Below are 12,330 nucleotides of genomic sequence, written 5' to 3' on the forward strand. Positions count from 1 at the left end.
CTGTGGTACTCGCTTGCCCTCCAGGTGCAGCAACCCATGGTACCACAGGGAAAACCAAGCACTCAATCAGAAGACAACTTTAGCCATTGATGAGCTGTTTTTTGTTACATACCCCACCTCTTGAAGTAACGCTCTTTGATTTTCTTGGTTTCAAAGTAACGAAGCCAATAAATTACTTATTTATAATTTATTTAGATATTATAAGTACAGAAAATAGATTTTAACGGGAGTAGTGTTTTGATGAAATTGTAGTTGAGAAGCACACTTATGTGGTTGGAAAATGAATTATTTTGATTAACATAAACTCTTATGAAAAAGTTTTTGTTTAGCACTGTTTTGATTAGCATTCTGTTTTCCTGGAAAAAAAAAATAGGGTGTTACTTTGACGGGTGGGTATATTTGTGACGACACATGTTCCACTACTATGTAAAATCACATGTTTCTGCATTGAAATTTTGGTTTTTGTTGACAGTCAAATCAAGAAATCAAGCACGTAGTACTGATTGCTCGAAGTGGTAATGAAACCAAGACCTTTCAGCCTAAAACAATTGGGCAATTCAAAGATTTCATGTCAAAGTACCCAAATGCTGAAGGCATTGTTGTGAAAAAAGTAAGTCTGTCCAAGAAGGAATAATATTTTCAGTTCATTTTAACAAAGAATAAAGGTTATTACTCATTTTCATCTTTGGCAGTAGAACTATGTTTGATGCTGGTATTTTGTAGAACTTAACATGGAGGTCAGACCTCCTGAAAGTATAAAAGAAAAGAAAATTGTCATTAGTAGCAGAGTTGTGTGGGATCCTGATTTTTCCTGAAAAACCGGAAACACATTTTTTCAAAACATGAGGCGGAATACTATTTTTTTTCTTCCGGATTTTATTTCGGTATTCATGTCCACGTGCAAAACTTATCAAATTATTATCAAATAAAGCACAGCACGTTGACCAAATTCCATATATGCACACAATTGAAAACACATGATTTTCAGCAGTTCAAATACAAACTATTAGCGGTGGTATAAAAAATAATCTCAGGCAAATCATTAACGAGCGCTTTGTTTCGCATTTGAAACACATGCATAATAATAAAAGTTATTTTACTATTGTCGTGAATCAGTAGCAAAACAAATTTGTCATCAATTGAAAATACAAATGTTAGACATATTAAATGCGTAAGAAACAGTTGTTTGTTTTGTATCATGTACCATATCGAAAAAAAATGGGTTGCTTTCATGGACTAGATCAACAGAAAACAATGCTATGGGCAAAATGTGAACGTAGTAGTTTAAACTATGTTTAAATAGATAGGTAAGATGGATCTACTACCATTTTCACACATAAGGTTACATACAGAAATGTAAACATATATAAAAGTGCCAGAATCTAGTGGAAATTTACTGTAAATGGGTTTGTAATATTGCAGAATGGGTACGTGACTATCGTATATAACTATAAAAAGTGAATAATGTGAGTAAAAAATGAAACTATGAGCTATTTAGTAATTAGTGTGCAAATTAAGTCTTTTGTTTTAATTTTGTGGTTATAATAAATTTGAATAAGGTTAGCCTTATTTTGTCAAATTACCTGCTCTACCTGTGTAATAGTATGGAAATTTTGGAAATTGGTACCTAAAATTATTCCCAATGTAATACTACGGTATTATCAGACTAACTGAAACTGTTTGTTATTGTTTTACGTTCGAGGTTAATATCGCTTCCCGATACTTTCGGCAGTGTTTTGTTTTGTTTCACGCATGGCGGCGCGCGCAGCTCGTGCTGCGTCGTCATGACAACTGCTAAAATAAATAATCGCGCGGCGTTTGGAACAGCTTTAACGAGCCTATGCTTGATTGATATTGACATTTCATTGGCTTCATTAAAAAGGACGCTAATGTGTCGCGGCCGTGATTGGCCCTTTTCAATTAACAATTTAATTTCGGCAAGAGAGAAGAAAAAGAGTGGAAAATGACGCCATTTAGTGCGTGTGGTAGTGTATTCCCTCTGGGAATATTTTATTTGTGGCGATGCTAATTTCGGCGTTATTGGTCTGGAAATTACGTCAAAATACTGGGCAATATTAATTGACGCCCTGTAATTGAATGCAGAAGAATCGCATTCAATTCACGTGAGTGACGAAGTATTTTACGAACGACCTTAATCATCCAGAGTTAAGGTATGGTCTGCATCATCGCTATATAATAAAATTGACGTAAATTTTACCGTCAACGTATGCGAACTGTAATTGTATAAACTTTGGATTATCATAAAAGTAGTTGAACATTGACTTTCGGCTAGGGATGGGTCGATTCGATTCTCCGATTCCTCGATACCACCGATTATTAAAAAATTTGGGTACTCAGTATCGGGTACTAAAAAAGGGCAAGGTAGGTTAGGAATCGGTTAAGTTAAGAAAATACAGTAGTAATATATTTTCGTCTGAACTTTACTTACTTATTTTAATATATCTTACCTGCCGTATGCGCTTAAAATTCCTAATAATGCTCATTATGATTAAATATTAATTTTATACGAATAAAAATAAATAAAAACAATGTTACCGGGCATGTTTAACCTCTAATTAAAACTCCACGATCGAAGAACATTATTCCTCACTCATGTATTAGACGTAAATAAATTGTAAAAAGAGTTATTAATTTTATTTGCAGTTAAGAAAAGTCCATTGTTTTTTGTGAAGAAAGTGACGGATACGAAACGAGATCACATCACGTGTCGTCACCATTTTAGTTGTGAGCCATTCAAGGATGATGGCCTCCACAAAATCTCTGGTGGCCATAAAATATAAAGTCAAGTCGAAACGTATCGATTCGTTGCGTACGGGACAAATTGTATAATGAAAGCAACAATCGATAATAAAGAATTATCTGGCCATACCGCCAACAGAGGCTCGTGTTTATTTCTTGCAAAGGAAAACCGTAATAATTACTAGAAAAACACTTGAAAATAGTTTTAGCAAAACAATATTTGTGCCAAATAAATAGCATAAATGCGAAACAATTCACAGTAACCTCAATAGCACGACTAGCCAGGTATTTTCAAGTGTTTTGCTAGTTTGTTAGTAAAAAAATGTTCGCCGACTGTCGTTTCAAATTACGATGCGAATGGTCTGATATTGTATCAACATGTCTAAAGTTTGGGAACATTTTCGCATCAATAGTGAAAATGACAAATATGCAATTTGTAATAATGGTAGTGCGCAAATTTCACGGAGCGGTACTTATAAATCTACAACCAATTTAATGAAGCATTTGAAATCCCGGCACACATTACTACCAGAAAAAATAGTCTTTGAAGAAAAACAAACTTTTGTTTACAGCACTGTCACCAACTAAGTCACAAGGTAGGGGAGACCGGGGATACATTGGACAATTTTGACTTAAGATTTTTTTTTAGACACTGTAACTAACTTTTTAATATGATTGAAGTATTATTCAATAGTTTTGACCTTCGGCAATTCATTTTAGCTAGAAAAAATTACCTCACATTCACGAGTACTATTTTGGGACAAAGAAATTGCAGAGTTGCATATTGTCCAAACTATCCCCATATGCGGGGTTACAATGGACATTGAAGGGGGATAGTTTGGACAAATATTGGAAATGGAATGTAGGCTAATTATCTTAGTGATTTCCACATTAATTTTAATTGACTTCAAACATTATTTGTGTTAGGTATTCCACAGAGTCACTAACCGATAAATAAAATAATTAACATTGATAGCACATCATTTTTTTCAATTTTGATGATAACTAACGTAAGTCATTGAACTTAGTTAAACTTTTTCCTTTAAAGTAGTACTTTCCTCTTCGTTCTGACAGCAAAGGAAGTTTCTTGCAAATGTCTTCGAATACAACAGACTTGTCTTCTACTGCAGGATAAACAAATGATATTCCTCGTCTTCGAAGAAACTTTATTTCATACTCGAACACTGGTTTGATTACTGTCACAATACTACCAATGTAGTGCACCACTTTTTTCTTTTGTGCAAATTTCACTACAACAAAGTCTGCCTCCTTCAGTTCAGAAACATCTTCACCATCACTTTCTTCGGACTTTGACGAAGAAAACGGAGAATCCCCAGACTCGTCACACAATTTATCAACGTCTTCAGTACTCGAACTTGATGTCGTAAGAACTTTCTTCTTAACACTGGAACTGTTTTTTTTCTCCGGGTTCATCTTCTCAGGAGTGTCTGTAGCTATCATACATCTGCCATGTTTCTGGCCACGTGTGGACTGAACTCTAACGATCTCCTTTTGGAATGGGTCTAACTTATTCTGGCAAGACAGCACCTATTGCCGCATAACTCGTAGCTATCACTGCAGAGCTTGGAACCTGAAACAAGGAACTTCTTTCTGCCACTTGGATGCTGGGTCCAGGGTTGTCTTAGTTCATAACCAAGAGGGGATGATCAGACACTGCAGATGATAAGAAATCTTCATCTGAGAAGACATATATGTTTAAAGGCACAATGCCAGCAACTCTGAAACCAGACTTAACATTTTGTGGAGTTGCTGCTCTGTCCCAAGCAGAACCACACAGTTTTGGGAGAGCATAAATGTTAAGTGTTACATTTGGGTTGGAGTTCATCCAAGAGTTTACAGCCACACTGAAGAATTTTTTGATAGAACCAAATACACAACTATCCAGTGGCTGCAGCTTGTTAGATGTGTGGGGGGGAAGTGTCAGCACCACAATGCCATTTTGCTTGCAGAATTCTAAACTCTGAACACTCAAGTGTGAGTCATGATTATCCACTATGAGAAGCACGGGGCTCTCCTGGTGCACCGTACATTGTCTTTGAAAAACTGTAAAACTTCTGCAAAATTGTCTGATGTCATCCAGCCCGAGACCAAGAGAACCAACTGGAGCCCCTGACATCGTACGTGTTTCATCGTAGTGCACCCGAAGAAAAATCCATACTGGAGGCAGTGCATTACCATTGCCACAGATTATCCCCACCTGTGTGATAAGTTCCCCGCGCTCTCGAGATGTGACTTGTACTACCTGTTTGAGTCCTTTCAGCGCAATAATTTTCTCAGTATGAGGAACTGTTGTCACTCCAGTTTCATCTAAATTATAGATCTGGTTTGGCTGGAAGTTGTGCCTTTTGAGTACAGTTTCAAGTTTATCAAAGAATACACCCACAGTATGCCTGTTGAAAGCAGTCATTCTCGCCAAACTTGTCGCTTCTGGTGTTCGTATGGTTAGGCTAGGTTGTCTTTTCATAAAAGCTGAGAACCAGTCTACACCAGCTTCTCCCTTCTCATCCCAAGTAGTTGGCACTAGCAAACCATTCTGTTTTGCATATTCTTATGCCAATCTTCTTGTAGTTTTTGGAGTAAGTCCATAAAACATTCCTGAGCACTTAACAAGATACTCAGCAAGTGATTTTTCCATTGCATCTCGAATAACTTGCCTATTTTTAAAGGAGCTGATACATACCATGTTGGCAAGGCCACATTCTTTCGCTTTTTGAACTAAATACCCCAAACGGGACTTCTTCACTCCATATTGTGTGGCCTAACACGCAGTGATGTACCCCTTTCAATCACATCCTCGACTGCAGCTTTTGTATCCCCTTCTCCTGACTGCCTTTCAGTCCACCTTTTGTAATTCCGCACCATTTATTAGGAAACAATAAAATAGAGGAATATATTGCTAATATTTGTAGCAAATAAACAGTGCGAATACAGTATGGCCACACAAAACATACATTGGTTAGACATGGAGATACATTGAACATACACGGGGATACATTGGACAGTTGTCCAATGTATCCCCCGCTCTGTCCAATATAACCCCATATTTTAATGTGAAACTAAAATGGAATTTGTCAATAATCTAATTGAATGATTTCATTTTTGCATAACATTGCGTTATTTCAAATACTTTTAACAAAATTTAAAATAACATATAACAAAATTCTTTTGCAATAAAGTATTTAAATCTGTACAACATATAGTTTAAAATATTATAATGCTACTTCAAAAAACAAACATTTGTCTCTGACCTTGTCACTTGTCAACATAGGATGTCATATTGGAGGTCAGCTGGTTTGGGAGGACATGAAACACAATATTCACAAGCAATGGTACCAACCATAGCTTCATGGGAGCTAATTTACTAATGTCCAATGTATCCCCGTGTCCAAACTATCCCCGGTCTCCCCTACCACAGAAAAAAGTAGTGCTACCTTTGAACCCATTTTGAACAAAGATGTTATGTTATCGGCGTTATCGCCTGTTAAAGAACCTTGTCTAAATGTTGAACTTCATTGTGCACAGCCTAGTACTTACTAGCGAACAAACTTTATGTGAAAATGCTTCTTCACTGGTAATTGAAAAAAAAAAAAACCCTCAACATTTAATCCTAAGTCTATAATTATCCTTTATACATGTTATTATCATTATGTAATGCATTCAATTCTTAAGTAGTTTTAATTATGTGACCAGAATTACCAGGAATCGAAAACTGGAATGACTCGGAATCGAGAATCAAAATTTAGGAATCGGTACTGGTATCGGAATCGATAAAAATGTGTACTCAACCCATCCCTACTTTCGGCGAATAACGGCAAATTTACTCACATTAGCACAAACTATATGTACACAAGTCCAGAAGTCTTTAGGTTAGGCGTTTCATGCTCGAGCAAGCCGGAGCAAAACCCCAAAACTTTTACTCAGTGAACAATTTCAGGAACTTTATTTATTTTGTATTATTTTATTCAAGAGTCAGGTTATCTACGACATCCCATAGACTTTATTTAATATTTGTTTGTTTGGTTATTATTTCCATGACTCGAGGTTTCTCATTATGGTTAAAACAATAAAATAAGTCTTATTGTGTTATTTTGTTGTTAATTCTTGATCACCTCTGGCGCCCTATTATTAATTCCTGGAATAATGTTCCGAGTAATAAAAAAATGGAAAATCTTAGTTTCATCAAGTACACGTTTGTGTACAGAAGGGAGTAAGAAATTACAAACCATTTTTCTGGCGCACGAACTGTGGGGCCGATAGTGTGCATATTTGTATTGTGTTTTGTGTGGTAAATTAAAACAGTAAATATGGAAACTAGGGGAAGGAGTAGACGTGTCAGTCAGGACAGCTCCAGGGACAGTAGTGTGGAGTCTACACACTCTGTAGATGTATCTGTTCCCACATCACCTAGCCAAGTACATAACACAGATTTTGTTACCCCAGTAACACATGCTGGAGCAGCTAGAGTAGATGTGACACCACCCCAAGCTACCACCACACCACACACATCTTTTCCTGTACTGCCAGCTGCCATAAGTAATGAAACAAGTGCTAGCTTACTCATCATGCTGCAGAGCATGTGGCAGGAAGTAAAATCTAACCACCAACAACAACAAGCTAGTTTAGAAAAACAACAAGAACAGAGTACTAGGCTAGAAGAACAGAATGCTAGATTGGAGGAAAATCTCAATAGTACTAAAGATAGTATTAAGCAGCAATTGGACAAACAACAACTAGAACAAAATGCTAGATTGGAGGAAGGTCTCAGGGACACTAAGGAGTCTATTAATAACACACTTCAAAAGGAAATGAGTGAAGTCAAGAGTAGTGTGTCTGCTATTTCTGTGCGGTTGGCAGAACACGAAAATTACACTGAGACACAGTTGCAGCTAATACAACAACAATGTAGTAGTACAACAACTAGGTTAGCAGCAGAGTTAACTACCCAGACCAGCCAGCTGAATGACAGGTTAAACCAATTAGCTGAGCAAGCTGCTCAGATTAGCTGTGGCCTTGATCAAATTCAATCTACATGCCAGACCATGATTGAAAATGTAGTAATCAATCACACCACAGACATGAGGGAGCAGGTGGACACATTAGTGAAAAGGCAGACCGAGTTTTCACTTGACATAGAGCAACAGGTAGGCAAGCTACAAGAGAAGGTATTGCAGTTGAGGGTAGACAATCTTACTCGCACCTCCAGTCACCATGTAGCATTGGCCCCAGCCCTGAACACCAATGCCAATGAAATCCTCAGTAGCTGCGATTCACCGCAGGTTGAGCAACCTGAGATCCCAATCACACGCTCCAACCCAGCTAACACACACACCACATTGGACCCAGTTGCAGTGATGCACCACCCGGCACGCCAATGGTCAGAGGCGATGCCTAGGTTCTCTGCTCATGAAGGAGAGAATCCAATGAGATTCCTTCGACGTTTCGAGGAATACACTGACATGTTCAGGCTAAGTGATACTGAACGCCTGAAATGCATGGCATGTGCACTGAGAGACCATGCGTATTACTGGTGGGAGGTATTACAAAGTACCATCACTTCCTACCAAGAATTCAAAAGCCATTTCAAACAGCAGTTTTGGAATGTGAAAATACAGGGAACACTGAGGGCACGTCTGCATACCGAGCGGTATGATAGTAAGAAGAACCGAACTCTGGAGACACACTTGTCTCAAATGTTCGAGAGGACGCGATACCTCGAACCAGAGATGGGTGATATTGAGTTCATGGCGATGGTGACTTCCCAGCTACCCATCAAGTACCAAGTACATTTGACAGGGCGTAGCTTCAACAATATCACAGAGTTCCGCGAACAGGTCCTCGCGTTCGACCGGCTGGAGCGGCTGTCCAGGAACAACAATAGTGAGGTGGAGAAAGACCTCAAGCCTACACATCAGAAGGCAGCACCACTCTACACACCCTGGCAGCGTGGTAACGACGGCGGCAAGGCCAACGTCCACTGCACGTCATGGCAGCCTGCGAAACAGTACCGGACAGGGAAGTGGAAGACCAGGAGGGAATTCCAACCTCAACATCAAGGAAACCGCCAGCCGAAGAAACCCTACACCCACAACCAAAACCAGTGGTGGGGAAAGCAGTACCGTCCTGAAGATCAAAATGGAAGGCCACCCAGGTGGGAGTACAGGAGTTACTCTAACCGTCAGCCACCCAACAATATGCAACAGCATATGTTGCACTCCCCTGTAGCAGACACCGCTCCTGTGAATCAATCACCAGCGAGTTTCTCTACACTCAATCATCCTCCAACCACATCGTACCCCATGCAGCGTGGATACTTTGCTCGGCAGCAACCGATCCCACCCAACTGCACTGGAACGCAGCCTCAGCAGACTGCGAATTGCAGCTACTCTCAAGCTGTAATTGAGGAGCATCAAAATAATTATGCTCAGTAAGGTTGTAGGTATTACCACCAACCTTATACCCGGAAGAGACACACCTGAACATAACATGGAGGGGCTAACAACTCAGGAAGAAATTGAAGAACTGGTACGAGACAAATTAACAAGAGAAGCCGACCTTAGGAAGAAAAGGAAGCCAGCATCTAGGATCAGTAAATTCACTGTAGGAGAATTAGTTCTACGCCGTACAGCACCAACTAGTAACAAGTGGGCACATCTAGCGAAGAAGCTATTTTTATTGTACTCAGGTCCCTACAAAGTAGTAGCTGTGGAGAAATGTAACTGCTACACTCTACAGGACCCTGATACAGGAAAAATTGTAGGGAATTACAATTTGAGTCAGCTTAGGCCTTACAAAACACCTGTGGTGAATTAGAACACCAAATATGTACCATTATTACTTGTGTTATGCTAAAAACCATTGTATTGTTTATGTTGCTAAGGAAATTTAAATATATATATCCTCATGAGTTGATAGAGGTAATCCAGGTGTATAGGTACCTCATTGCTTCGATATGGTAATTTATATTCGAAGAATTAGGGTGTTTGTCAGTTGATGATTTTATTCCAACTGATATTTGTGCTTGGAGCATATGTGTTGCCTGAGCGTTGGTTTGGTACATTGTCCTAGAGGGACATACCAAATATTATGTACTGTGTGTACAGTTACTGTGTTGAGACACAGTTATTATCACCCTATTAGTCGAGTTCGACCATATTAGCAATGGATATACACGTGAGTTTTAAATAATATTTTGGCATAAGATGTGTACAAACACTATGTGACATATTACAATGTATAACTAAGGCAGCACACAACTAAATACTACATATAATTAATGGCCTAAAGATGGGTTGACTAATATCCTACTAAATGAACACACTTGTTGGTATGAGTAATTACAGTTTGATCCAGGCTACTGCCTTGCCCCTACCTATGCTTCTTCATCGTCTAGTAGTTAATAATGCACTTTGATTGGGTTCCCACAGGACACCCGAAACTATAAGTGGATATCAACTTCATCCACACTCTTATTAATAGGATGTAAAAACACTCCACTTTATATTGAGAAGAAAAGAAGAAATGAAAGATAAAGAATTTTAAATATTGTCTTTAATGAACAGCTTTAAAAACACAGACACTATACACTAGCACTCAAGCAATAATATTTATCTTGAAGTTATTGTCATTATGTCATAGCTGAGTAGCAGATAATGTCTCTTCTTGTAAATAAGTGTAGCTATTGTGTAACATATATTGAAGGAAAATATTCACATAAGATATGTGAAAAGCATATTTAATATGTTATTGAAAGTCCAATATTATTGGCAAATCTCAATTAAGAAATTGAATGTAATTATTTACTAGGTGAGGATATTATGTTGATAACATCCATAAAATATATTTTATTTATTCATCACCTACAACAAAGGTAAACAATAACCTGTTGTTATTGCAAAGTACTATGCAATGTTATTGTTGCAAATACTGTTTATTTATGCATTACCTTATTATTTAACAGAGTTATTATGTGTTCAATTAATGTTTATATTTATTATTAAGTTGTTATGAATTATTAAGTTTATGAGTTTGAGGAATCTCGAGTCATTTAATTTATGTTAGATTAGGGGAGCAAGAGAAGAAGAGGGGTTAGTGATAGCATGAGGCGCGATCACAGGACGCTGTATATTCATATCGCGCGAGTGATAAGAACTGTTATAGGACGTGTGATTAACGTGTGTGTGTGTTTTCTGATTGCCGACGAACTGAACGAGTTTTGTTGCGGTCCCCTTCGACACCGTCTGCAGCAGTAGATGCAGCAGCAGCAGCAGCAGCAGCAGCAGTAGTCCAAGGCACACGTATAGTCATGTGTTGGACATTTGACTCAGCAGCTCGTACCAGTTGGTACGACCCCAGCGAACACGCCGCAGACACGGTGGGTCCGCATCAGCACGACACCACAGCATCCATCGTGATGTCATTGGTGACATCAGGTGATGCGATCATCGATGAACAGCACACTGGTCCAGCAGTCTTCACGACGTCGATCGCCTACAACAGTGTATTGTTGGCTGAACCGCCATCCCAGCACTGTGGTTTACACCGCAGTCGACCTCTCTGATCAGCTGTCACTTACCATGTATGGAGATTGGTGAGCTGTCTTCTACATCCTTGCTTCGCCTAATCAGGTAACTGATACTCCACAACATGTAGACAGATCATGTTTACAAACAACAGTGCGACTGTCCAGCCTACGAAGTGTAGTGTCGTTTGGCAAGAGAATAACGTTTTTCAACTTTCATCGCAATGTTGCCAACTTGTGAAGTAACCAGTTCCAGTTATTTGTTTTAACGATCTAAATTGAATTTAACTTTTTGGACAGTGAAATATAAATTTATATCGGGAGCGGCACTGTAATACTACGGTATTATCAGACTAACTGAAACTGTTTGTTATTGTTTTACGTTCGAGGTTAATACCGCTTCCCGATACTTTCGGCAGTGTTTTGTTTTGTTTCACGCATGGCGGCGCGCGCAGCTCGTGCTGCGTCGTCATGACAACTGCTAAAATAAATAATCGCGCGGCGTTTGGAACAGCTTTAACGAGCCTATGCTTGATTGATATTGACATTTCATTGGCTTCATTAAAAAGGACGCTAACGTGTCGCGGCCGTGATTGGCCCTTTTCAATTAACAATTTAATTTCAGCAAGAGAGAAGAAAAAGAGTGGAAAATGACGCCATTTAGTGCGTGTGGTAGTGTATTCCCTCTGGGAATATTTTATTCGTGGCGATGCTAATTTCGGCGTTATTGGTCTGGAAATTACGTCAAAATACTGGGCAATATTAATTGACGCCCTGTAATTGAATGCAGAAGAATCGCATTCAATTCACGTGAGTGACGAAGTATTTTACGAACGACCTTAATCATCCAGAGTTAAGGTATGGTCTGCATCATCGCTATATAATAAAATTGACGTAAATTTTACCGTCAACGTATGCGAACTGTAATTGTATAAACTTTGGATTATCATAAAAGTAGTTGAACATTGACTTTCGGCGAATAACGGCAAATTTACTCACATTAGCACAAACTATATGTACACAAGTCCAGA

The 12,330-nt window shown here is 38.7% G+C and overlaps 1 protein-coding gene across 11 annotated transcripts in view; it reads left to right on the plus strand.

Annotated features, from left to right (window-relative positions):
* Positions 1-12,330, plus strand: part of LOC134533990 (uncharacterized) — a 69,514-nt gene that overhangs the window by 53,334 nt on the left and 3,850 nt on the right. For 6 of the 11 annotated variants that reach the window (XR_010075418.1, XR_010075422.1, XR_010075417.1 and 3 more), the window contains one exon: positions 473-3,045. Coding sequence is in view for 5 of the 11 variants with exons in the window: in XM_063371864.1 (XP_063227934.1) it covers positions 473-634 (162 nt within the window). In the remaining 6 variants the exon portion in view is untranslated. Of the gene's footprint in view, positions 1-472; positions 10,301-12,330 lie in introns of those variants that run through there. The other 5 variants (XM_063371868.1, XM_063371867.1, XM_063371865.1 and 2 more) reach the window with 2 other exon arrangements.

The sequence above is a fragment of the Bacillus rossius genome, chromosome 7 (assembly GCF_032445375.1).
Source record: "Bacillus rossius redtenbacheri isolate Brsri chromosome 7, Brsri_v3, whole genome shotgun sequence".
Classification (NCBI taxonomy): Eukaryota; Metazoa; Arthropoda; class Insecta; order Phasmatodea; family Bacillidae; genus Bacillus; species Bacillus rossius.